Genomic DNA, 27,871 nt, shown 5'->3' on the forward strand with positions numbered 1-27,871 from the left:
ATTACTGACACTATGTTGTGCATGCAGACAAAAGCCTAGCATGGCTGTCCTCTGAGTGGCTCTGAGCCGACTGAGACAGATGCAGATACTTACAGCCAACCATTGGACAACTTATCCAGATCCCTTAAAGCTCCCAGAGGCCAAACCACCAACCAAAGAGCATACCTGGGCTGGTCTGTGGCCCCCACTGCATATGAAGCAGAGGACACTTTGTCTGGACTCAGTGGGGAAGGATGCACTTAATCTTGTAGAAACTTGATTCCCCAGGGAAGAGAGGATGCTAACAGGTGAGGTGGGGTGGGTGCTGGGTGGGGAGCACCTTCTCAGAAGCAAAGGGGAGGGAGGATGGGGTGAAGAACTCATGGAGAGGGGACCAGGAAGGGGGACAGCATTTGGAATGTAAATAAATAAAATAAAATGATATAATTAATCCAGACGTGATGTGCACCTTTAGTTCCAGTACTCAGGAGGCAGAGGCAGGTAGATCTCTGTGAATTTGAGTCCACCCTGGTCTACAAAGTGAGTTCAAGTACAGCTGCAACTGTCAGAGAAACCCTGTACAGGCTGGAGAGAAGACTCGGTGGTCAGGTAGCTCATGAGTCAGAGCGCCTTGCACCCTCCACAGGCACCTTTTATGCGTGTGTATAAAAGGATCACATATAAACACACACAATAAAATCTTTCCTTCAAAATCAGATAATATATTTATAAATAAAGTAAATTCTGTTTAAATAGTTAATAAAATACAAACATAAAAGAAGAATGTAATAAACAAAAACTGCTGGTAACAAGTGAAGAAGGAGGAGGAGGAGGAAAGAAATGTGCCAAGAAAGAATGCTCTGTGGCATTCCTACTTCTACTTCAGAACCAATAAATACACATGCAGCAGTAAGAGAACCTACACACTATATAGACAAGGATTCTTTTTTGAAAGATGTTCAAATATAGGAGTCACCATGTAAAGTATAAGGACCAGTAACAAAATGTTAAGATACATCAAAGGTACACCAGAGTTCAGTTCATATCCAAGGACCCTCAAAAATAAATTCTACATAACACCTTAGAGATGATATCAATGCCAGACAAAGCCCACATCAACCCTGTGCTGCCTGCATGTGTCTCCTGATATATCCTCTTAGTGGAAGCCAAGAATGATTGGTTAGGAAGGGAGTGGGTCCAGATGGGAGGGACTAGGAGGAGCAGAGGTAGGGGAAACTGGAAAGCAGGGGTATTGTGTGAGAAAAGAATCTATTTTCAATAAAAGGAAAATTAGATGATTGACCCTCTCCACTCAGTTGAGCAGATGAGAAGGAGTTTGTCTCATTGAAAAATGTAATTAAAATCAGTGAAACCCAGGTGGTAGACTTAACCTTGCTGTCTCAGAAATTAAAATGGACTACCATGAAATATAAGAATTACATGAGAAATGAGTAAATCCACATTAATTTCAAGTAACAATATGGAGAAAGATGGGAGCCCTGTGGTGCTCTATATGGTTCGCATGGGAAGGACCTCAAGAGGACACAAGTGCTTCAGCTGAGATGTCTTAAAAGCTAAGTACTTTTCAGACATCAACAGCATGAAAATCCATATCTGCTTAGTTCTGTGTTTCTCTAGCCAACCAGACTACTTTAAAAAATAGTGTGTACTTATGTGTGGCTGGTTACTAGCTGGAGCAGACATCAAAGACCATGATCACCTTGGAGCAATAGTTCTCAGCCTTCTCGATGCTGTGACCCTTTAATACAATTCCTCATGTCGTGGTGACCCCCCAACCATAAAATTATTTCATTGCTTCTTCATCACTGTAGTTTTGCTACTGTTATGAATGGTAATATAAATATCTGATATTCAGGATATCTGATATGCGACCTCAAAAGGGTCACAACTCACAAGTTAAGACTGCCTTAGATTCTACAAACAAAGACATGGTGGTACTATTATTGGGAAAATTCTTATAGAAGTAGAACAAATTATTTATTTATAGTCTTTATTTTTTTTTCTTTCTAGGTAACGCAGATCGTGATGAAGCAACCTGTATGTATTGCTATCTTTTATTTCTTAAATCAACAATGTTACATGAAATCTAGCTTTCTTCAATTGCCTCTTTTTTTTTTTTTTTACAGACTACCAGTTCTGGTACCCACCTTGGGAGAATCCCCGCCCACTCGTGTGTAATCCGCTGTGCTTATTCGTCCTCTTCCTGAGAGTGGCATCTTTCCTGCTGTGCGTCATCATCGTTCTGTTAATACAGTCCCGGTTTCCATTTATCTCAATGGAAACTCCGACAGTAATCTCAGCAGCAGACGAGGGACTGAAAACTGAGGATGAAATAGTGATGGAGGAGGTGGAGGAAGAGGTGCTAGAAGAAGAAGAAGTTGAAGAAGATGAATTGTAAGAAGAAGATAACCCCAGAGGAAGGAGAGGAAAAGAGGCAGGAAGAAGATAACCCAATAGGGAAAAAAAAATCCCAAGACACTGAAAAATAGAATGCTGAACTTTAGGAAAAAAATACAAACCTCGATTATAATATTTCTTCATTCATTTTCTATACTTATTTAACAAATTTACATTGGAAAACAAAAACAGCACAAATGCAAGGCTTGTATTGTACGGAAAATATTAAGCTCTTAAAGACCTAGAGAACAGATAACAGGAGCAGCAAAAGCAGCAAAATGTTGCCTTCAAATGTTATTATGCTATCTGATAAAAACAAGGAATAATTCATATTTCTATCTCTGTGTAGAGTTTTTATATGAGTTTAAAAGTATCTGAAGTATTAAGTTAAATGAAATTGTCCATATAAGACACTAAGGACCATTCTGAGTTTAGAATAGCCATTTGATAAATATTAGCTCATTTTAACAATTACTACTATAGTTATCTGTAGTGGTTGTATTTTCCATGTGGTATCAAAACATCAAATGTTTTTTATATTTTATATTTTATGTATACTTGGAAAATAGTTTACTTGAAACTAAGTTAGAAGATAAATGTATACTTTCTACTCCACGGCCAGTAATTCATCAGACTTTCTGTAATACTTGTCAAGAAGGTCCAAGAAATGAAAAAAAATCACTCACTGTAAGTAAGCAACACAGCTGCTTCTACATTTATACAATAAAGTGGATCTCAAGTTATTACTTATAGTTGCTCAGTATGTTTAGTAGACGTTGTGGGAAAAATAAGTTGACATATGAATAGTAATATTGATCAATTCATTGAATAAAATGTTAGCTTGACAAAATACACAAAGTGATATAAAATCTGTTCTTATCAAGTCTAATAGTTTTTCTATGACCAGCATCACATTAAAAGCTTTTTCTACAGTCAGACAAATGACAGTTACCCCCAAAACAACAAACAAACGCAAGAATTACCAGCCTTTGACCTAAGCTTATTGTCTGTTTCATTTCCTTTGTTTTTCAAGAGGTGTAAATTTTAGAAATTGATGTGCTTTCTATTATAAAGTCACCTGCTTTCATCCAGCATCCCCAGAAAAAGGGTTGGGTAGAGAAATAGAGATGTTTCTATTTGTGATTGTATTGATTGTTATTACCGTATATTTGTATTCTACCTGATAGCATCCTGAAGTGCCTCCACACAATTATTAACACTAAGAACTACTCTGCAAAGCCACTGTTGTTTTGTACAAGACATCTGACGTTAATATCTGACTTTTCAAACAAGCAGTGAAGGAGCCCTTTGCCACCTGCCTTGTGGTGCAGGTGAGCGGATGGGGTCAGTTTGAATGCTGCAGAAGCAGAAAAGCAAAGCACTATGAAGTGAGCCGTCCGTCTTTGAGACAAAGCCTTCACAGTCAATCTAAGGCAGTCTTGGGGCAGTCGGTCCCTGATGGATTGGCTCAGACAAGCCATTGGGGATTCCTGCTTACCATAGCTGAAGGCCTTGTGAACGTCAAGGACAGGGAACAGTAAAAGGGCGGGACTGGGTATTGGGAAACGGTATAGGATGACCAGGTCTATGGGAGACCCAAGACAAAAATCGATTAAGCTAGGACTGTGAGACTGGTGTAGATCACTGGTAGCAGTTAGCTACAGGGACCTATGTGAGGCAGGCCAATCCAACCATTTCGAGTTAGCATGTAAAATGTAATGCACATGGTGCTAGAACCAGAGAAGCAATGAGAGGAGAGGAAGCCAGGCAAACCACCTTTCACATTTTCCAAATACAGATGTGGCTGGACTTGCATCTAAGTCACTAAGGACAGATCTGGTGGGCAACTGAACACTTTGTTCACCCCATGGAGGGTTTTAAGGCCAGACCAGCAATTCGGTCTAAGAGTGCAACAGGTGACCAATGGGTTAAGGTAATTCCTACAGCACCTGCTGCTAAGGAAGGTCTCTCGGGATGAGAACCTTCCTAGCTACTCCCCTGCAGAGGTGGCCAGGGTTGTCTGTCATTTTCAACTTGGTTGATAAATTGACAGTTCTAGGGATCAATGGACCTTAATGTCATTATAACAAGACTCCAGCCAGTGCTGAGGCTAAGGCAGGTTTATTTCCAACCTGCTTTTATATCATTCTAGGTACATCAAAAAAAAATATGGTCGGTTCTTAGAGCAAAGACAAAGTAATCAAGGGAAGTAGAAAACAAAAGGATCACACGAGGTAATAAAGTAGTTAACAAAGCCCATGGTCACTGTTTCTTAATATTCTTATCTGAGCCTTCTTCCTTGTCCGAGCCCAGAGACAAATGCCAAATTCCTAGACGCGGCACCAAAAGCTCTCAACAACTGTACAAGGACTCTGGAAGGGGCTAGAGTATATGGGAGCCAGGGACGTGGGGTGGGGTGGGGCTCCATCTATGCAGCTATAAGAAAGTCATCCCTACTTGATAAAGAGTTCTGGTGTGGCATTTGGGGGAGAGAGCCTACACTCTAGTGAGTCACCCCTCACCTATGCTGTATTAGGAAACCCAATAAACGCATCGGCGTGAACTTTGGTGGATACATGCTTTGGTCTGTCCTCAAGACCTTAGATGGCGGTCCTTGGTGAAGGGAAAACGCTCTATAGCCCTATGATATAGACTCAGCTTTTTTCTCTGCCTGAAACCTCTTTTCTTTTGTTGGTCTTGGTGGTTTGTTTCTTCACATCCTGAGCTCCTCCACCCGTGGCATGATGCATCCTCACATTTTAGCCTGGACTGTATCTTAAGAACTTTATAATCTTTATGAGTTATGTTTAATGACAACAATATGTTACCATCAAAGTGGCCTTTGCATAACCATTCTTCTCCTATTTTAATACTTAAAAACTGAAATTTTATATATTTATAATAGACTATAATTTCATTTTTAACGTGATCTACTCTGTCAGGTTATGCAACATAAGAGCAAAAAAGCTATTTTTGCAAATAAATGAAACCATTTCTCCTCATGAAACCCTGAGCTGTGAATGATCTCTGTACCATGCCTGGTCTGATTCTGCCACAGAGATATAGGAATGCTTATTTTTGAAACCTCCCTGAGTGGAACCCAAGAAAATCTCTTCTCTAAGTAGATCCTGTGCTGTTATCACCCTCTCTGTTCCGACACAAGGAAGGAATGCCTTCCCCCTGCAAATAGGGATTAGGCATAGGATTTAGTTACTAGAAATATACTGTGCCCACAGTACAACAAGCTAGATGATGACTGACAGATAAATCCATTTACATTTCTGGAAGCTGGAACCCTACAATCCAGGTCTTAGGCAGACTGTGTTCCTTCCCAGGCCACAGAGCAGATACTTTCTTGACTCTTGGAGGCCCCTGCAACTACTCGCCTTCTAATAAAAAAGCTCATTCTCTGTCTCTATCTGTGCATGGCCTCCGCCTCCTGGGTCTCTTTTCATGTGATGCTCTGTCCGACTCCTTCAAAGGACAGCAGTTACACTAGGCAAAGCAACCCAAATGGTCTCCTGTTTAACTCGATTGCACCTGCAGTTCTGCGTTAGAAGAGATCAGAATTTCAGTTTTTTGGAAATTGTGCTGGTTAGTTTTGTCCAGTTAACACTACTTAGTGTGGCTGTCCTATAGGGTCGTGTCCCCGAAGCTCTGGAGGAGAGCAAAGGACAACCACCAGTCGGTCACTGGGTCACTGGTCACTGTGTTGCTACCAAGGTCTGAAAGCCATTGTTGCCAGGAAAAGAGGAAACCCAAGTTCGCTTCAGTTTTTTCTTTTTCTGTGTGAACTTGAGTAAGTTTTTCAACGCTGGCCCGTGGACTCTTCATCAGATACGTACCTATCGTGAGGTGTGGTGTGCACCTGAACGGCCAGCCCTTGGAGGAGGAGGCAGGGAGATCAGGAGATCCACGTCATCCTTCCTACCTATTGACCAGCTTGAGCTACATGAGACATATCTCAATAAAATAAAATAAACAAATTTTTAAATATAACATACCTATGGAATTCCAGGGTTATAAAGAAGTAAAAATTAACAGAATATGCCATGCTGTACTGTCATGAAAAAAATTACAAGGTCCTGGGTCACAATGACCTGCCCTTTTTAAGCCAGCAGAATAGACTATCATATGCCTGTTATGTTAGTCTTCCTTGGTCTTGGGGTCAAATCCAAAGAGCTGAAAAGGCACAAGCGTGTAGCTAAACAGTCTCGAGAGCCAAAGAGAAAGTTGTGTTTCCATAGAAACCTCACAGCAGTTCTCAGCCATTCCACAAGAGAGCTGCTTTTCCTGTACAGTATTCCATCTGTGCAGTCTCAGATACCTAGAATCCGGTAATGTGACTTCTGAGGCACAGGTCTCTCCCCGTAGATTGTGCTGGGGAAGCCAGACAGCACACACAGGCAGCTTCTCTTCAAACATCATTAAACCTCTGATGCTCTGAGAAACCAAGTTCCTCGTCTTTCAGCTTCAAATGTACCAGCAGGATGTGAACCTGTTTTAAAATGTCTGAAACCCACCAGTAAAGTAAAATATGTGTTTGCAATAATTATAGCCATGTTTGAGCGTTTAGGTGTGCCTGGGGTTCAGCCTCGGCATTATTATAATTTGAAAAAGGGGCTAAGCCAGGCCATGGTGGCTTTAGTCCCAGTACTCTGGAAGACAGAAGCAGGTGGATTTCTGAGTTTGAGGCCAGCCTGGTCTACAGAGTGAGTTTCAGGACAGTCAGGGCTACACAGAGAAACCCTGCCTCGAAAAAAAAGAAGAAGGAGGAGGAAGAGGAGGAGGAGGAGGAGGAAGAAAGAAAGAAAGAAAGAAAGAAAGAAAGAAAGAAAGAAAGAAAGAAAGAAAGAAAGAAAGAAAGAAAGAAAAAGAAAGGAAGGAAGGAAGGAAAAGAAAGGAAAAGAAAGAAAGAGAAAGAAAGAAAGGAAAAGAAAGGAAAAGAAAGAAAGAGAAAGAAAGAAAGGAAGGAAAGACAAAGAAAGAAAGAAAGAAGGAAAGAAAGAAAGGAAGAAAGAAAGAAAGAAAAAGAAAGCTGTTTCCACGGACTCATGCATTTGGGGTGTCATTGCCAGTTGATAGGCTCTGAGAAACTTATTAGTTCATGAGAAATTATTGGGCTTATGAAAAGCTGGAGGTGGGGCCCAGTTGGAAGGAGGACTTTAGTGACATGTCCAGGACAGATCCATTTTGTCTCCTGGCCCTTCCCCTCTTGCTTTCTGCTTCCAGCTGCTGTGGCGTGTGCAGCACTGTTCTCACTGGACTCAACAGTGCTGCCTTACCCCAGGCTAGACCCCACCATGCCCTGAAACCCTAAATGAAAACCCATCTCTCCTTCCTTGAGGTGTTTTTCTGGGAATTTTGTCACTGCAGCGAAAAACCTGGCTGATAACTGCCTTCCAAATCATTTTCTAAGCCATTATTGTGTGAGCAAAGTTGGTCCTGGCACTAGGAATGTTGAGTGGGGAGCTCTTTTTCCATGGTAGATAGCACCACAAATCCTAGGGTGAATGTGGAGATTCCAGTTCAGATCCCTCTGTAGGAAAGCTTCACCCCAAGATGAGTTCAAGTTAGGAATCAGTTAGTAAGATCTAGCGTGCAAAAGGAAGGAAGGGAGGGGGAAGGTGTGAGTGTCGACCAGACTCTGACTGCACTAGTCTGGAAGCTCTAAGCCCTCTTCTGTAATAAGCCTTGACCTTTGACCCTTTGCTAGACCTGCATACACCAGTTTAAGCAAAAGCGCTCTTACAACAGTTCAGAGGGTGTCTCATCTCTCCTACCTTGATATATCAACGTCCTATCGTAAGAAACAGAAGACATGGAGGGAACATCTTACAGTTAAGATAGAGTTAACACTGCTAGCGATAACTGTATCTCCTCAGGTATCTTGATTGCATTTGAAATCGAGCTAACTGATATTTCCAAATAAAATCCATCTGGGCCGAGCATTATTATCTCACTCTAGTGTTAGCTAACAATATGAAAAAAAAAAAAAAACCCAGACATATCTTTAGTCTCTTAGTGTCTACTATTAAGATAAAAAGTCAGACTGGCAGGCATATTCTAATGATAATATAAATTAGTATAAGTTCTAAAGATAATTGCTTCAGGATTCTCTTTATATGAAGACTTCCACAGCATTATTTATGAAAAATTTTAAAGAAATATGAATATTCATATGTATATATTTATATTATAATAATATGCAAATCATGGTCTATTCACTTGTCAAAATACAGATCATAAAGTACAAAGTTATAATAACAATAGCATTTTCACAAAATTATGATTATGAAAAATGGTACAACATGCATAAAATTATGGTCTCACTGAAACCTTCAAACACGCAATTTATTATTTATGTTTTGAAACACATGTGTATTCAAGTGTACATATACCCATGACCGAAGGGGAAGCCGACGTTAAAGAAGCTTGTCTGTCTTGGGAGCACATGGCCTTAATCCCCGCACTGGTGAGACAGGCGATGCTCTGTGAGTTCAAGACCAGCCCGGTCTAGAACCAGCAAGTTCTATGACAACCAGGGCTACAAAATAGGAAGACCCTGCCTCAGAACAACAGTTAGAAGCCAGATGTGGTAGCTCAGACTTGGAATCTCAGCACTTTCGGGGCTGAGACCCAAGGATCACAAACTAGAAGCTAGCCTAGGCTACAGAATAAGACCGGATAGCAAACAAAACCCAAAAAGCAAAACAAAACAACAAAAAAACCCAAAGCCAGAATTCCTGGTTATAAACAAGATGAGCTACCCAAATTAAAACAGTCCTTTTAAAACGAGAACACGTGACTGACAGAGTGATTGTCGGAACTGAAAAAAAATAGTCTCCAGGGCAGCTCTCCAGCTCCCTAACGCTGTGACCTTTAAGGCAGTTCCTCACGGTGCGATGGCCATAAAATCATTTCGATGCTACTTCACAACTGTAATTTTGCTACAGTTATGAATCACAATGTAAATATTTGATATTTCCTATGGTCTTAGGTGACCCCTATGAAAGGGTCATTTGGACTCCAAAGGGGTGGAGACACCCAGAGTCGGAGAGGCTAAGAGTGTGCAGGATCCTGGGCTGGTTTTCCTCTGCCCTCTCATGTCCTGATAGTACAGGGAGTCCTGCTATCCTTCATCTGCGGACAGGTTTATCATGCTCTATCTGTGTGTTAATGTACATATGACTCTCTAAAAGGGTTTGTTGTCTTACTATAAAAGGTACTGTAGCTCCACTGTCAAAGAAAAAGAAAATTACAGAGAAGCAGAAGAAGACTTTGCTAAAGTGGCGCTGTGGCAAATCCTGAAGGCAAGGGGGGGGGGGGGAGTTCCTCTGACAGGTGTAAACTTGCCAAGAAGAGCTGAGCAGAGTTCATTTCCGCTGTTCGGTGGTAAGCCGCCTCCCTCGTGCTTCACTGCAGAGATGCAGGGTGAGCAGAGGAGGTGGGGCTCGGGTCTGAGGTTGCCTGCTTGACACGTTCTCGAGAGTCACCCGGGGAACCCTAAGAGGTGCTTTCCTCAGGTTGACCTGTAGGGAAGTCTGCGGAGGAGGCGTATCTGTGATTCATGATCGACATGGGAAGGTCCAGCCGGCTGTGGGCAGCGCCGCCCCTGGGCTGGAGATCCTGGGTGCTCTAAGAAAGTAAGCTATGCAGTGACCAGTGCCTTTAGACTTGGCTTCAGTTCCTGCTTTGGAGGGGGGGCCGGGGGAGGGGGAGAGGAGGGGAAGGGAGAGCGGAGGGGGAGAGGGGGGAGGGGGAGTGGAGGGGAAGGGAAGGGGAAGAGGAAGGGGAGGGGGAGGGGGAGAGGAGAAGGAGAGGAGGGGGAGGGGAGGGAAGAGAAGGGGGAGGGAGAGAGGAGGGGGAGAAAAGGGGGAGGGGGAGTGGAGGGGAAGGGAAGGGGAAGAGGAAGGGGAGGGGGAGGGAGAGAGGAGAGGAGAAGGAGAGGGGGGAGGGGAGAGGAGGGGAAAGGGAGAGCAAGGGAGAGGAGGGGGAGGGGAGAGGAGGGAAGAGGAGGGGGAGGGGGAGAGGAATGGGAGGGGGAGAGGAAGGGGAGGAGAGGGGAGAGGAGGGGGAGTGGGGGGAGGGGAGAGGAGGGGGAGGGGAAAGGAGAGGGGCCAGGAAAGGACGGGGAGGGGGAGAGGAAGGGGATGGGAGAGGAGTGAGAGGAGGGGGAGGGGGAGGGGAGAGGAGAGGAGAAGAGGGGAGGGAGAGAGGAGGGGGAGGGGAAGGGGACTCTTGCTTTAGTCCTGACTGGCTTCCCTCACTGATTGGGTGTGGTGTGAAATGATAAACCAAATAAGCCCTTTCCTTGTCAAACTTGTTTTGCTCCATGTTTTATCACAGCAACAGAAAGAAAACTAGGGCACCTTTCCGGACAATAACGTTCACTCTTGGCGTTGCGTGGTGTAACTGGGTGCTCAAGCAACCACGAACACACCCACTTTGCTCCCCGGTGGAGTTTGTTTCTTGTTCTCTGTCCAACATCCAGCTAGCATAACTAACAGACCCAGGAGGTGGAAAGCAGACCCAGGCCTGCGAACCTCCTCACTGGTGACTATTACTTACAACATCGATTCTAACGTTGCTTGAGAGTCAGCCAAGAAAGCACTTAGTCTATTGATTATGCTAGAAAGCAATGCTACTAGAAGCAGCATCCTAGACAGAATTTGAGATTAACCTTGAGTGTCTAACACGGCCATTTGCTTATGTACCAATAACAAGACTGCCTTAAGGTTCCTAGATTTTTACTTAATCCTCACCTAATTTGAGTTTGGTCTCAGCAAAAAACTTTCCGACTAGATCAGTGATCCTCAACCTGTGGGTCACAACTCTTCTGGCAAACCTTTGTCTCCAAAAAATTATTTACATTATGATTCATAACAGTAGCAAAATTATAGTTATCAGTGAAAATAATTTTATGGTTAGGCATCACCACAGCATGAGCTTAACTGTATTAAAGGGACACAGCATTAGGAAGGTGGGAGACGGCTGTCCCAGATGTAGAATGTTTCCTCTGCGCTCGCTGTGTGTCCTCTCCTAAGGCACCACACCTTTATGTGCACATCATTCAGGCCAACAGCTGTGTTGTAACCACTCTTACGCTGCTGTCTCACAGCTCCTTTAAGGGTTAGACCCTTGATTGCTTTTAGGTTTATATAAATTATATATACATAATTAATATATTATATATTTTAATATCAAACCTTAACCCAATATATCACATATTAATTTATTATTATATAATAATACATTCTAATATATTGTGCTAATATATATTATATTTTATATGACTATATTATGATGTATTATATATGTAATATATTATTTGTTACATATAATAAAATATATAAGAAAGTAAGTATATATTTATATATATTAGTATATATAAGAAAATATATGTATAATGTATAATGCATAATATATAGAATTAAATATATTATATATTTATATATATTATATACATATCTTTAATATATATATTAAACCTAATATACACAGTAGGAGTTTAATGCATTGAATTAAGGTTTATTTGATCCTCCCAAACCTCTGTGATCACGGAAACAGAAACAACCCGATTAGCCTCATTTAATAGGTGTCTGAGAACTTAAGAGGGTATGCTAAGCTGTTCAAGGTCTCATAGCTAGCTGCTAGCTAGTCACAGAAATTAAACTGAAACTGCTGGTCCTCCCATCTGCTTCCTTCTTGCTGCTCCTCCACCCCTCCCCCCCTTGCTCTCTCCCCTCCCCTCCCCCACCCCTCCCCCCTTGCTCTCTCCCCGCCCTCCTTCACCCTTCACCCGGCATGCCTGTGCGCGCTTCACTTCCCCCTGTGAATTCTACATAAAGTCACCACATTAACCACACGACCTGCCCCCTCTTACTCATGGCTCTACTTCCTGTCGCTTCAGTTACTCATGGTCAACCTCTGGCTGAAAGTATCACATAGAAAATTCTAGAATTAAACAATGTATCAGCTTTAAGCTGTATGCTATTCTGAACATCATGAAATCTTGTACCACTGCTGTAAGTTATCCTGCCCTGAACATCACCTTCCTTTGTCCACTATAGATATGCAGCTGTTCTGGTCATTAGTCATTGGTCTGTTAATAACTGTTTATTTTCAGATAATCTTTTTATATTCCCGTCCATGTTCTAGAAACTTTTTATTTTACTTAATGCATTCGGTGGTCCCAATGCATAGAGTGGTGATTCTGGCAAGTTTATTAGTAAATATCCTGATAGTTTGAGTTGATGATTATTGAGTATGTACAAGTTGTTACTTCAACTTTACCCCTAAATCTACATAGGAAAGTAGTCTGGGTAGGGCTCTCATTCAGACACCCTCTGATAGGGCGGATTATTTACTGTACACAGTTTGCACCCTGGAGTCCAACTGAAGACTTTCCAAAAACATTTGCAAGTCTTTAGTGGAGAGTTGTGATGGTAAAGTTGGTTGTCTAGTTGACTACAACTGGAATCCCTTGAGGGATTTTCTTAAACAGATCATTTCAAGTAGGATGACCCACCCCGAAATCTGAGCCCTACCTTCTGGTGGCATCCCACAGGAAAGGACCTAAAAGAAGGTTGCTTTTTCTTTCTTTGTTTCTTTCTTTGTTTCTTTGTTTCTTTGCTTCTTTCTTTCTTTTCTTTTCTTTTTTTTTCTTTTTCTTTTTCTTTTTTTTCTTTTTCTTTTTCTTTTTTTGCCTGCTTGCTCTGGCTCTTGCTGGTAAGTTCTTCTACCTGGATGCAGTGGTTGGTGGCAGACTCAGCTTCTTCAGGATTCCAATATAAACTGCTCTCTTCAGCAGCTCTTCAGGAATTCTTCAGGTCTCCAGTCCGACAGAACAAGTAGCAGATTCTCAGCCTTGCTGTTATGAGACAACAGTGGTTGACCTCTCAAACCACTCCTGAGAGCCAGTTTGTTAAACCCCTCTTGATACAGATATCCTGTCATGTTTGTTTCTTAGAGAATCCTGGCTAATACAGGACTATTTCTAAAGATCCCTCCCAACTCAAAGCCCAATGTCATCAAACAGGGATCTGTGTTTTGTACATGCCCTGTCACCAAGAGGCACTGATGAGACTGAGTTAAGACAAAATGAGCCTCTTCAGGTTCCATGTCCTCACTGTTAGGCATCTTGGCTAAGGTCACCAGCATTGACCCCTGGGACCCTCCCCCATCCCAAGTCTGGAACTTCCTAAAGATTCTCCGCACCCCTACCGTGGGCAGGTGTAGACTTCTATTCATCCTCCTGGCCCTCTGGGTCTCTCTTCTGTCTCTCCCCACACCTGTCCCCCTTCCCTCCCCCTCCCCCCCAGCCCCCACCCCCTACCCCCCCACTCCCCTACCCCCCACCCCCCTACTCCCACTCCCTGCTAGTTTCCCACCCACTTCCCTCCCTCCCTCTGCTTTCTATGACTATTTTGTTTTACCTCCTAAGTGTGATTCAAGCATCCTCCCTTGGGCCTGCCTCCCTTGTTTAGCTTCTTTGGGTCTTTGGATATATCGCAAGTATGTTGTGCTTAATGGCTAATATCCACTTTTCAGTGAGAACATACCATTTATGTCTTTTTGGGTCTGAATTTCCTCCACTCAGGACGATATTTTCTAGTTCCATCCATATGCCTGCAAAATTCATGATGTCTGTATTTTTAATAGCTGAATAGTATTTCACTGTGTAAATGAACCACATTCTCTGTATCCATTCTTTGGTTTAGGGACATCTGGGTTCCAGTTTCTGGCTATTAAGAAGAAATCTGCTATGAACATAGTGGAACATGTGTCCTGGTGGTGTGGGGGAACATCTTTTGGGTGTATGCCCAGGAACAGTATAGCTGGGTCTTCAGGTAGAACTATTTCTGAGAAAACAACAAATTGATTTCCAGAATGGTTGTACAAGTTTGCACTCCCACCAGCAGTGGAATAGTGTTCCCCTGCTCCAGTCCTCACCAGCATGTGCTGTCCCTTGAGTTTTTGATCTTAACATTCTAGTTTGTGTAAGGTGGGAATCTCAGGATTGTTTTGATTTGCATTTCTCTCATAACTAAGGATGCTGAGGCATTCCTTTAAGTGCTTTTCAGCCATTGAGTTTCCTGTGTTGAGAATTCTCTGTTTAGCTCTGTACCCCACTTTTAATTGGGTTATTTGGTTTGCTGGAGTCTAACTTCTTGAGTTCTTTATATAATTTGGATATTAGCCCTCAGGACCCCTAGTGAAGGGACAAGGACATCAACCTACCCACAAAACTTTTGACCCAAAATTTGTCCTGTCTAAAAGAAATGCAGGGACAAAGGTGGAGCAGAGACTGAAGGAATGGCCAACCAATAATCAATCCAACTTGAAACCCAACCCATGAGCAAGCACCAATCCCTAAATTATTATTGATACTGTGATATGCTTGTAGAAAGGAGCCTAGCATAGCAGTCCTCTGTGAGGATCCACCCAGCAGATGACTAAAACAGACACAGATACCCACAGCCACACATTGGATGAAGGTAGGGGACTTTTATGGAAGAGTTGAATGAAGATTGAAGGGGATGGGATCCCCAAGGGGAGGGCCAACAAAGTCACCTAATCTGGACCTAACCAGGGAAACTCTCGGAGACTGCAAAGAACACACAGTGTCTAGACCAAGGCCCCTGGCCCTCTTCTGCTTCCCCTCCTAAGCAGATAAGCATAGTCTCTATGTAGGACCCCAACCACTGGAGCAGAGGCTCTCCCTGAAACTGTAGCCTGACTGTGGGATCCATTCCCCAACAGGGCTGACTTGTCTGGCCTCAGTGGGAGAGGATGTGCCTAATCTGGCAAAGACTTGATGCTGGGAGGTGAGGATGCCCGGGGGACCTCACCCTCTCAGAGAAGGGGAAGGTGGATGGGGGAGGGTCTCAGTGAGAGGGGACTGGGAGGAGGGACCGTATTTGGGATGTAAACAAACAAATTGTAAGGATCTGAAAACCGAATGAAGGAAGACCACAGCCTCAGATAGTGTGCAAAGACAAAGAGTATTTATGCTGCAGAAACAACCAGTAGGTGGGTTTCTATTTGGGAACTACTGGATGTAATCCATAGCTTGGATGTGGTGAGTAGTGCCACAAAAACCATGGCTATGCTGCTATCTCCAACGTGTGCTGACTTCCGTCCCTGTAGGTACACGCCCAAACCTTTTGAAATGGTGACCCTAGACAAAGGCACACAGCCTTCTTATTGGGAACCAGGGAAACTCTCCAGACGGATTAGGTAATCTAAATTTTCATTCCTGTGTGCTAAAGGGTCGCAGTGGGTTAGCTGTCTGCATTCCTATGTTGGGAATGTTTAACCATAAGCTGAGATAAGGCCGCCCAGCCCAGACGGCTCATTCTGAGATAAGATATTTCCCCATTTTCGTGATTATCCCCTGGCTGTTCTCTGGGAGGGGGTTTTATGACCTTGTTTCTGGATTTTATGATCTATTCCAGGAGCTGGGCCTTATGGCTTTCTTTTCTAAATCAGGCCTGGTTCTTACAAGTGGGGTTTATGTTGTCCTTTCAATATAGAAAAAAAAAGAAAAGAAAAGAAAAGAAAAGAAATTCTCCTCAGTGCAATTACAGTGAAGAGCCTCACTTTCTCTGAAACTATAAAATAAAAACCATGTTGGTTTGCACACCTTGTTTGGTTTTATAAATCATGACAAGAAAATCAATTTCTGTATTCAAGTCTCAATAAAGTATTCTTTGTTATTTGCCATAAGACAGAAAGAGAGAGAGACAGAGACAGAGACAGAGAGAAAGAGGAGGGGAGAGGAAGGAGAGGGGAGGGGAGAGGAGAGGAGGGGGAGGTGAAGAGAGGAGAGGAGGGGAGGAGAGGGGAGAGGAGGGGAGGAGAGAGAGGAAGAGAGGAGAGGAGGGAGAGAGGGAGGGAGGGAGGGAGGGAGGGAGGAGAGAGAGAGAGAGAGAGAGAGAGAGAGAGAGAGAGAGAGAGAGAGAGAGAGAGAGAGAACAAGAGCTGCAAGCCATATATGGAGAAATCCGGTGTAAGTTTCATGACGTCATTCTTCTCTCAGGCTTCTCAAGCTGAAGTAGGCTGTGCTTTGTAAAGCTGACCTTAAAAAAAAAAAGAAGAAGAAAGAAACAAAAACCCCAGCATGCTGAAGATGGAGCTGAGAGGCAGAGCACTTGTCTAGCATAAACATCCCTGGGTCCATCGGAGCTCCAACACAGAGACAGTCTGCACACAGAGAGAACCAAGCATTCTATCAGAACCCCGAGGCTCTGGATCCCAGGTCCAGCAGGTCCGGAGGGACCATGCAGGTCATCCTTGCTGTGATGATCTGGGTGGCTTCGCCTGTGTCCAGTTCTTCATTTACAGCAAGTACTTTGCCAGATATAACAAACGAGGACTTCATCAAAGAATGTGTTCAAGTTCACAACCGGCTTCGGTCAAAAGTGAAGCCAACAGCGCAGAATATGCTGTACATGGTGAGTTCACGAGCAGGGCTTGCAGCACATGTCCATCAGAAGCAACTCGCCTGCATTAATTTGGGTGTGAATTCTGGGTAACCCTGAGTGGGGTTTTTTTTCTTGTAATGAATGTGTGCAGTAAGTAACCTCAGCCTGCGATCAGAGTCCACCATGCATACCGTAGCCTCTCCCCGACTGTCTTGAGCAATGCCACAGGCATGATTCAGTGTTCTGTCTGAATCATACTTCCTCTCCGCAGCCATGAGCAGCAGACTTCTTTGCTGTTGTGGTTTTTCCTGTTAATGTTTGTGAGGTTTCTTTTTTGTGTGTCTTTAGGGTTTGTTTTTTTCACTATATGCTGGGTAAAATAATGGTGTTTCATTAGGATAATTCCCGGTGTGCTTAGGTTACACCCATCCCATTGTCCTCTAGGCCCTTGCCCTCTGATCCCTTTCCCCTTCTGTTTCTGTGGTCGTCCATCGGTTGTCTTCCTCTATACTTCACTTATAAGGGGACATGGTACCTTCCCTCCTGTGTGTGCTTTATGTTACTTAGTGTGATGATCTCCAAGTCCATCCATTTTCCTGCAAATGTCACAATTTTGTTCTTGATAACTCAATGTATGTTTATATAAACATATCTGTACACAAACCATTACCCTTTCATCTATTTGGGAACCACTGGATGTAATCCATAGCTTGGATGCTGTGAGTAGTGCCACAAAAACCATGGATCTATCTCCAACGTGTGCTGACTTCCGTCCCTGTAGGTACACGCCCAAACAGGTTGTAGCTGAATCACACGCTAGTCTAATGTTTGTAGTTTTTGGTGATTCTGATTTCCTCCGTGACTGAGCTAATTTACATTCCTATCAGCAGCATATAAGGGCTTTTTCTCCACCCTCATATCAGTGGACTTAATAGTCAGATTTCCCTAAGGGCTGAGGATGTTGAGCTACACCTCTGAAGGGCTGTGTTCTGCTCATCTGTTGGTTGTTGCATTTCTCACACATTTAGGGTTTAATGCTTTTAGCTCTTCAGACATTTCAGGTATTAATCTGCTCGTGGATGAGTAGCTGCAATATATTTTCTATTGTTTCTTTTCTTTTATCTTTCCTTTCTTTCCTTTCCTTTCTTTCCTTTCTTTCCTTTCTTTCCTTTCTTTCTTTCCTTTCTTTCTTTCTTTCTTTCTTTCTTTCTTTCTTTCTTTCTTTCTTTCTTTCTTTCTTTCTTTCTTTCTTTCTTTCTTTCTTTCTTTCTTTCTTTCTTTCTTTCTTTCTTTCTTTCTTTCTTTCTTTCTTTCTTTCTTTCTTTCAACTTGATGAGTTAAAAAGAAAATGAGGCTGGCCTGAAACTCAGAGATCTGCCTGACTCTACAACTCCACATTTTTTCTTCTTTTATCTATCTTTCCTTCCTTCCTTTCATATCTTCCATCCTTCCTATCTTCCTTCCTTTCTTCCTTTCCTTCCTTCTCTCTCTCTCTCTCTCTCTCTCTCTCTCTCTCTCTCTCTCTCTCTCTCTCTCTCTCTCTCTCTCTCTCTCTCTTGAGTTAAAAAAAATATGAGGCTGACCTGGAACTCAGAGACCTGCCTTGCCTGACTCTACAGCCCCACCTTCAGTGAGTTTAAAGGCTTGTATCACCATGTCCAATTTCTCTCCCATTCTTTAAGCTGTGCCCTCGGGTAATGCTGGTGTTCACTGTGCCTCTGATTTTTAATCAGCACAGTCTCACTTGTCAGTACTTAAGTATTTCCTGAGCCATGGAAGCCATGTTCAGAAAATTAATCACCTGCACTTCATATATTATTAAATATGAGCCAAAGTAATTGGGCAAAAGAGAAAAAAATAAAAGCCACACACAAATTAAAAAAAAAAAAGATGTAAAATTGAGACATTTGACTGGGGTAGATTCAGGCCTCCTATTAAGGTTTGGGATACGGTCTGACTCGTTTCTTCTGCTCTGTGAGAACCTGGTTTTGTGCGTCTGTGTGTGCGTATCCAGGTTGTCCAGCACCAGCAGTCTAGTGTCCTCTTGCATTAATCTCCTTGTCTGTTTTGATGCCAATACCACTTGATTTTGACCAGCACTGTTTGTTTGTTTGTTTTCTAGACAGCACTCTGTTTTTGAAGTCCAGATTGACAAGCCCTTTAGCACTATTTCTGATCAGAAGTCCTTTGGCATATGAAGTCTTTTGTGCTTCAAATTTTCAGCTCTTTTTCCTAGCTTTAAGAAGAAAGCCTTAGGAGCGTAGTGAGATCTATAAACATCTTTCAGTGATACTATCATTTGGAAATGCCTACCCAAATCCATGGGCATGCACAGCCTTCCCATCCTCTCCAGTCGTGGTTCTCAACCTAATGCCGTGACCTTTAGAACAGTTCATCGTGCTGCATGACCATCAACCATAAAGTATGTTTGTTGTTACATCCTAAGTAATTTTTCGACTGCTTTGAGTTGTAATGCGAGGATGTTTTTGAAGAGAGATGAGAACCCTCTTCCATGGGTTGAGAACTGATGATCCAGTGTTATCTCCAGCATGTCTTCAGTGTTTCCTGGTTTTCATTGTAGAGATCTTTTACCCCCTTGGTAAGATGTTTTCCTACATATTTTACTGTTGGAGAACTATCAAAATTATTCTGGAGTTTTTTGGTTTATTCTTTTTTTTGGACAGTGTACTATTCCTTCATACAAAAGCTACCATGTATCACATGATTTTACTTGCCCTGTTACGTGTGTCACATTGTTTATCTCTTAGAGCTTATGGTTATAAGGCAGTATCACTTGAAGACAAGACACGCAGATGTTTCTGCTTCTCTCCTATTCTTATTCTCTCTTCTCATTACTTCTTAATTGTGCTGGCTGCTTTTGTCTTAACACAAGATATACGAGCCATCAGCGAAGGGGCCTCAGTTGAGAAAATGTCTCCATGGAATTCAGCTGCAAGGCATTTTCGATGGGGGAAGAGTTCTAGCGATTTGCCATCCTTAGACTGGTGGTCCTGGGTCTATAAGAAAGCAGGCTTGTTCTATGAGCAAGCCATGGGAGGCAAGCTAGTAAAAAGCATGCCTCCATGGCATCTGCATCAGCGCCTGCCTCCAGGATTCTCTCCTGTTTGAGTTCCAGTCCTGACTTCTTTGAACAGAGATATGGAAGTGAGCTGAATAAATGCCTTCCTTCCCAACTTGCATTTTCTTCATGGTATGTCTTTGGAGCAGTAGAAACCTATGATAGTATTCTCAACCAAGTCAGCAGGTAGAGACTAGTAAGCAGAATGTCGCTTCTGGAATCTACCTCATTTGTCACTGGGACTCCTACTCTCAAAGGACCTGGAGCCTGGCCTTTAAGTAGTAAGCCAGCAGGGCCTCCAGATCTGAGTCGAGGTAGGCGAACAGCCTTGTGCTTGTTAATAATAGTCTTACTTTTTTAAGTAAGATATTTCTTTCTAGAGTAATATATTTATTTCCTATATTGTTTATTTTTTGTTTGCAGTCTTGGGATCCGAAACTAGCCCAAATTGCAAAAGCATGGGCAAAATCTTGTGAATTTAAACACAACCCACAGCTGCATTCGAGGATACACCCAAATTTCACTGCCCTGGGAGAAAATATCTGGCTTGGCTCTCTATCCATCTTTTCAGTATCTTCAGCCATCTCTGACTGGTATGAAGAAATTAAGTACTATGACTTCAGCACTAGGAAATGTACAGACATCTGTGGCCATTACACTCAGGTAAGTACTCCCCTATAGCTTCTTGAAACTGCCTGTTTAAAGGTGGAGAGAACTGGACATGGTGTTGAGCAAATATATAATGAGCTAGTAAGATTATGAGAGAAAAATGTATGTGGAGACATTAGTTACATGGATAAAATCATATGCAGTGGCCATCAATCTAGACAGTACAAGATACTCACATGAGATAACATTATGTTCCTTAAAGTCTTGCAATATGGCTGATAACTGAATTTGAAGTGTCTTCTTATTAGTTAAGCAGCTTTAGAGAAAATCATAATCTCTTTAACTGAGTTTGTTGATGTATGGATGTTAGACCCTCCCTTACATGTTTGTGGTAAGAAGTGATTGAGGCTTTCAGGTCAGGAAGATAAATTCCATATTCACTGACTAAATGGCTGTCAAGTCTCCTAGACTTGGGAATCCATGAACATTCTCGTCTCTTCTGCAGGAAAGACAGACCATGTCTACTGAAGAGGTCAGGACCACTAATTTGATCTCCTATCTGTGGGACAGATAGGACTCTGAAAATTAGTTTTCTCATGTCCCAAGTATTAGCCTTCCTTTTGTTCCCTAGATGGAAAGGAGGAACTTACAAATTGAGGGAAGTTTCTGCTGTCTCGAGTCTGTCTGACATGAACTTGAGTTTATTCTTCCTGCTCTGGCTCCCTGGGATGAGGGATATTCATTTGGGTAACAAGTCTGTTAAAAAGTGAATTGTCTTCTGACCGCTATGTATTTAGCACACACAGCTACTAAACTCCAATTAAAGCAACAGTCTCCTGCATATACCTTGCACACCGTCTTCACCTGGCTATCGGGAAGTGTCTTTCTTTTCATTTGACAAAGTCCATTTTCAAGAACCAACTCCCAAACCTCTTACTGCATGGAGCACCTCTTACTGCATGGAGCACGGTGTGAGCCCTTGGCTGGACAATCTGTGTCATCTTTGCTCAGATGGCCTCTGTCAGTCTCTCTCAATTGAATTAGCCATGCACACAGGTCTCCCAAAATCAGGGGGAGCTCTCCTGAGAGTCAGAAACCACCCGCAGCTGTACCCTGCTTTCCCTGTTCCTAGTTCTCCTTCCCCACACTTCTGAGATTGTATTGTCATGTAAGCTAATGCTCAGAGTGAGCTGTGAGGGAATCTGGACCAACACTTTGTCGGTAGCCACTTAACAAAGAGTGCAGCCCCGGAATCTAGTTTTGTAATAATTTATGTTAGAAGAGGATTTCTGACCTATCCTTGTCTAACGTTCCTGTTTTATCCCTCTCAGAGACCTTAGTGGTGGCAGAGAGATTCAGACTAGTCAGGCCATTTCACGTTCCTACTGGAAAGTTAACTAAAGTAGGGATTGAAACCTCTTACTATCCTCTTTGGAAAATCAAGTTGCTTACTTAGGTTGCCCAGTGATAAACAGATACAGAGCATAAATCCAGATTGATAATCTCTATGAGAATAGTATAGAATTGACATACTAATTCAACATTTTAGCTTCATGTTTACTGGAGACAGACCTGCAAGATTTTCATTTTTGTTTAATGAAAAATTTGCTGGTAGGCAAGTTCCATATATGGACTAGTTACACAATCTGAGTCCATATTCCCCCTGACCCTGTGACCCTGGCTTTGCTTCTTTGACTAATAAGAACAGTTGACAATGGGACGAACTGGATGGCCCGGGCTGGCCTCAGATTCACTGTGTGACCCAAGCAGGCCTTGAACTCACAGTGAGCTTCCTGTCTCATCTTCTGGCATGCTGAGATTACAGATGTAATACACCATAACCAGCTAAGCCTAACTTTGAAAACTATTTGCAAGGTCGCTTAAAGGTCTGGAGCATGTTGGAAAGTAGGGAACTGTTTCCTTAGGTGGTGGGGTCTACACAAAGGAAGGTAAGATAGGTCATGGGGGTGCTCACTTGAAAGGGATGTTGGGGATTTATCCCCTTTTCTCTGTCTTTGGTTTCCTGGCCACCACAAGGTGTGACGAGTTTCCAAGATCCTCATCACAGACCCAAAGGCAATGTGAACTGACCATTCAGGACCCAGAACATGCCTTTCCACTGAAATTCTGTCACACTAACAACTAATATACCAACATTTCCACCTGCCTGCCCTCAGGGACATAGCAGCACCTTTATGTCATCACTTGTCCCCAACAGGTGCAAAAGGTGTGAAACATAAAAAGCTCCCCTGGCCTTTTTCTATTACCTCTGCCTATATGGTTGTATTCAACCTCGTGACTTCAAGATCTGTATCTCTGTTATCCCAATCCTTGTAACTACAGGTAGTTAAGCCTAGGACCTAGTCTTTACTGGGATATATAATACGCAGCTCAAAATGAACATGCTTTGAGCAGAACTCTCTGCCCAGGTTCCTACTCACCTTGCTTGGTCCCTGGTTTTCTGTACAAAAAATCGTACCTGGTTCCCAAGCCCAAATGCTCCCCCACACTCAGAATAAAATCCAATGAAGGAGTCATGAACTCCATCATCAGCTTCCAGGAATGCTATCACCCAAGAGTGAGTTACCATGTGCTCATTCCTATACTGCTACAATAAACCTCCGGAATTGCCTCCTCTTCCCCTGGTCTTCTCAGGCCAAGTGGACTCAATATATATATCTCTTACCTACCAGAATTCCTTCAGTCTGCTCCCTTTGATCTCATTGTCTGTGACTGTCCCCCATGCAGATTGTGCCTCCATTTGCTGTCTTTCTGCCACTCTAACATGCCAAACAGCTTTTACTCCAGCGGCCTTTATCCCTAAGAATGGTTGGTGTCCATTGTCCAAGTCTTCTGGTTTTTGTTTTTTTGTTTTTTTGTTTTTTTTTTTTTTGTCTATATCCTTATCACTTACATCTTGTGGTTCAAAGGTCATTTCAGAGATGTCCTCCCTCAACACCCTTTGGGTCAGCCACTTCTTCCCTTCAGACACTTCTTCAAGGTTCCCCTGCTTTATTTATTTCATTGTAGCAGCTTTCTGTAGGAAGCACTGCTTAGGGTAAGCACTGGAGAAAAACAGGCCTGCTGAGCACATGGGTTTGCTCTCTTCAGTGGAAGGAAGGATGATGTCCAGTCACTTGGAAAGCTGGCGTCAGCGTGGGCAAACAATCCAGTGACCATTTGCTATTCTGTTAGGAGCCCGGCTCCACCTGGATTTCCCTCAAATCCTGAGAACGGTCTGGGCGGATCTCGGGCTTTAGTGAATAGAACTCATTCTTATGAGAGGCCCATGTACCTCGGTGTCTTCCATCAACAGAGCACATCCTTCCTCTGCTCTAGGCCCTAGCCCCAAACACTGTTTATCAGGCAACAGAACTCATTGTAAAGGTCGCAGGTGCTTTGCTACTTTGTAAGGGAATTTGATGCAGCCGTCCTGAAGCTGTTATAAGAACGATCACGTGGAGACGTTGCCCCCAGTTTGACTGTGCTGAAATGTGTAAGAGAATTAAACCTCAGGATCAGGCTCTGGAAGATTTCACCCAGCCTGACTGTCCAAGTCAGGCTGTTCCTAGTTTTCATTTTCACCTCTTCGTGACTCGTTTCCGGGCTCGCAGTGATAGCTGCAGGGACCCTGGGACAGCTTTCCAGTATCATCTTGTCATGTATGTTGTTTTACACATGCACCCTGTGCACACTCAGGACTTGTTTCCAGCTGAGTTCTGAATGCTTAAAATGTCCTCAGTAGACTCTTATGCAACTAACTAGATAGTCCTTAACACAACCATGAAAGCTTGGTCATCATCAAGGGCTCATTTAATCATTCCTATGCTAAGAAATCTTCTTGTACTTTCAGGTTGTTTGGGCAGACAGTTACAAGCTTGGCTGTGCAGTGCAATTTTGCCCTAAAGGAGCAAATTTTATATGCGACTATGGACCAGCGTAAGTGCCTGAATTCTAAAAATACATTAATATAGGTATTCATCTGTAATACAGAAAATCTAGAAAAAGTATAAAGAAAAAAAAAACAAAGCTCAAGGCCTCTAAATCTCCTGCCCAGACGCACTGCATTCATACCACATGGGTGTGTTTATGCACACACACATACATGCTTTGAAACATTATAAGAGCATTTATCTTTAACAGTAGCAAGATTAAAATGCTTGCCCGGGATGTAAATTGATATACTCATAATACAAGGAAAGAGAATTGATATTAACTTGTTTGTTTTGTTAAAATCAGAGCAAACTTTTGCACACTTCAAAACAAAGAACTAAGGTAGAATTGCTGAGTTGACAGTTGAATTTTTCAGACAGAAACTGTTTAGGTTCCGGTAATCATAAAAACAACGGTAGATGATGCTGAATCGTTCTGTGTGGGGACATCCTACGTGTTTTATGTGTTGGTTTATTTCTTAATATCTTCATTCCTTTTGTACAGGGTGAATGTTATTTCAATATTTCCTGTTTCTTGAGAGTTGCTTGTGTCCTAATATGTGGTCAGTTTTAGAGAAAGTACCACAAGCTACTTGAGACGTATGCTCTTTAGCGTCTGGAGGGAACACTATAAACGTCTGTTCTAACATACGACTCCAGGGTTCACAGAACAGAAGGCTGTAAGCTTTGAACCTAAGTATAGCCCAGTGTCCTTCGGGCACTGCCACTTAGGCCGTCCCCTGGGGCCTTTGCTCACACTCTGTGTCTTGCCTCTTTCCCAGGCTCCCAAACCACTTATCCCCCAGGTTTCTACAACAAACTCAAAAATAATCTGCTTGCTTAGGCAGAATATGGTAACGTCTTTTTCTTAAGCATACCCACCCAAACGAATCCAGATCTTCCTAGTTTTATGTTTTCTCCAAATCTAGCAATTTTAAGTGACATTTCCCCTTTTAGTTTGGAATGCACAATTAAAAAAGAATAATGATTTAATCATAACCATTCTACAACTTAGGCTGCTTACGGAGTGTTGTGCTTTTTAACAATGAAAGACACTATAACTGTATTTCATTCCCAGGCCTGCATGCATATATTATATACATATATGTCTGTATCTTCTAATCTCATTTGGTTTTGTGGTAAGTTGCTTCAGAAATTAGCTTTTTGGGGGTTGGGGCTAGGGAATGTGGTACATTGATAGAACATTGCCTGGCATGGATGAAACTTTAAATTCAATCTCCAATGCTGCAAAAATTGATAAGTTATCCTCAGCATACGCACAGAAAAAAGTCTAAACATGTTAGAGCTCTCTCTGTCCCTTAGATATCTCATTAGTTTATCAGTTACTATCACATTTATATACAAATAAACTTATTCTAATTTTCTTTTTTCTTTTGGAGGTCATTACCCAAGCTGAATGGTGTATCTAATAAAAACCTATGATGGCCTGGTACACAGAAAATACATACAATGTGTAATAGCTTTTCTAGGATAGGCAGTGTTTGGATAGAAGTAATCATATATGCTATGGGTTAAGTAGAAAGAGCCCAACATAAGACATTTCTAGATGTTTTTTTTTCCTGGTTCATACATATAAACTGACATCTTTGGCAAATTGTTAATCTCTAAGATCTTCAGTTTCCTTATCTGCTAAACAGAAACAAAAATAATTCCTTCTCAAGAGTCTTCATACATGTGACAGTATAAATTATACAAAGTTCATAGACACAGGGTTCACACGACATGAACCCTCCAAGTACCAGCAACCTTCACTGGCTTCCACCTCTAGTAGGCATTTTATCAGGCTCCCGAGTCTTCATCCTTCTCATCATTTGGATTGGGTGAGACACTTGGAGTAAAGTGCAACTGTGTCGGGCCCCTCTACTAACGGTCTTCTGCTTTACAGAGGAAATTACCCAACACAGCCATATAAGCAAGGAGCCACTTGCAGTAACTGCCCAAAAGATGACAAGTGTCTGAACAATCTCTGCAGTAAGTAACATAATAATAACTTTCCATAGAACTGAGGTATAAGCATGTGTTTTGAGTTGGCCTTGGTAAGAGCCAGAAACCAGCTCAACATACTAGGCGTAAAGGAAGGATGTACACACAGAGGTTTGGAGGATGATGCTACCGACCTGGGGCCTTGTATCTCTTCAGACTGGTAGGTAAAGCGGACTAGGCCATGCTGGGCCTGCAAGGGACCTCTGTGGCAGACACTGTGGAGAACTGGAAACTGTCATTCAGTGGCTAATTTCTAGAAAGCTGTAACAAACCAATCAAGAAGCTGAGTTTAACAGATCGCCCTTTCAGCCGTCTATTTTTGCACAGTGTGAAGGGAACGGAAAGCTGCTGCCGCTACCCCAATCCCAGGGGTCTTCGTGGCCACATCTGGGACAGACTGACTCACAGCAGCAGGGCTGGGATGGGGGCTGAGAAGGAGTTATGACTTTGGATAAGCCGGATGCCCTGCTGAGACTTTGGTGTCCTACTGGGTTGGATGACAAACTGCTACCTCATTCATTATAAACAAATTACTTAATTAAAAGAAATACTTTAATTGCATTATTTAAAACAAATCATATTTTAATTTTTAGTTTCAACCATAGCTCAAAATTAGATTCATCTGGTAGTTGTGGCATATCAAATGTCTTTCCATTCATTCTGGTAGTATTTCTTTTGTACAAAAATTCACATATCAAGTTCATATAAAAAGACTGAAAAAATATCATACTGTCACAGCAGCAAAAAATGGACTGATCTTTAAAAAATCATTGTACTTAAAGCCAAATCAAGTTCATGGTTGTAAAGAATTAGAAACATAGCTTCCCCTAATCCTAACTTTTCCTTAATTCTGTTTTACAGTTAACCCACGACGAGATCAGGTCTCACGTATGTATACAAACCTTAAGCTGTTCTCCCGGGCTCGGTTAGCACATCATGAGAAACTGAGTGCATTCTTGTTTGTTTCACAGGTTACTACTCTGTTGACTATCCAGACTGGCCTATATATCTACGAAACAGATACACGTCTCTCTTTCTCATTACTAAGTCGGTTCTTCTATTACTGTCTGTTATAATTACCATTTGGGTAAAGCACAAATATCCTAACTTAGTTATTTTGGACTAATGCCATGGTTGGGGGGACAACTTATTCATATGTGGCTATTTAAAAAACGTTTCAATAAAATCTTCAGCACTTCTTAGTTTCCTAAGTCTAGAGCGTTAACTCATCTTTCGGCATTATGAATGCAGACTGACCAGGCTGCTGCAGCTGGGTTTTCACCAAGTAGCGTAATCCCAGGAAATCTGAGCCTCCCAGATCTGTAACACTCATTTTGATCATTCTAAGTCCAACTGCCCTGCCCTCAGGAACACTTGCTGCTCTTGCAAAGCCCAGTGCCTGGTTTCCAGTCCCACACTGT

General features: G+C 42.5%; 1 protein-coding gene across 4 annotated transcripts; it reads left to right on the forward strand.

The window, feature by feature from the left end:
- Positions 1-9,827: 9,827 nt before the first annotated feature.
- Glipr1 (GLI pathogenesis related 1) lies at positions 9,828-27,661 on the forward strand. 4 transcript variants are annotated; one of them, XM_052164965.1, is made up of 7 exons: positions 9,828-10,043; positions 15,163-15,227; positions 16,442-16,856; positions 20,329-20,568; positions 24,368-24,453; positions 26,353-26,438; positions 27,312-27,661. In XM_052164965.1, exons 3-7 carry the CDS (start codon positions 16,683-16,685, stop codon positions 27,524-27,526), a joined length of 801 nt encoding a protein of 266 aa, XP_052020925.1. In that variant the 5' UTR covers positions 9,828-10,043; positions 15,163-15,227; positions 16,442-16,682; the 3' UTR covers positions 27,527-27,661. The 4 variants fall into 4 exon arrangements, with proteins under 4 accessions (XP_052020925.1, XP_052020923.1, XP_052020926.1 ...); XM_052164966.1 differs by lacking the exon at positions 15,163-15,227 and having other exon boundaries at positions 9,831-10,043; positions 27,312-27,338; positions 27,422-27,661; XM_052164963.1 differs by lacking the exon at positions 15,163-15,227.
- The last annotated feature ends 210 nt before the right edge of the window (positions 27,662-27,871 follow it).

Source organism: Apodemus sylvaticus, chromosome 20 (genome assembly GCF_947179515.1).
Source record: "Apodemus sylvaticus chromosome 20, mApoSyl1.1, whole genome shotgun sequence".
NCBI classification, from domain to species: domain Eukaryota; kingdom Metazoa; phylum Chordata; class Mammalia; order Rodentia; family Muridae; genus Apodemus; species Apodemus sylvaticus.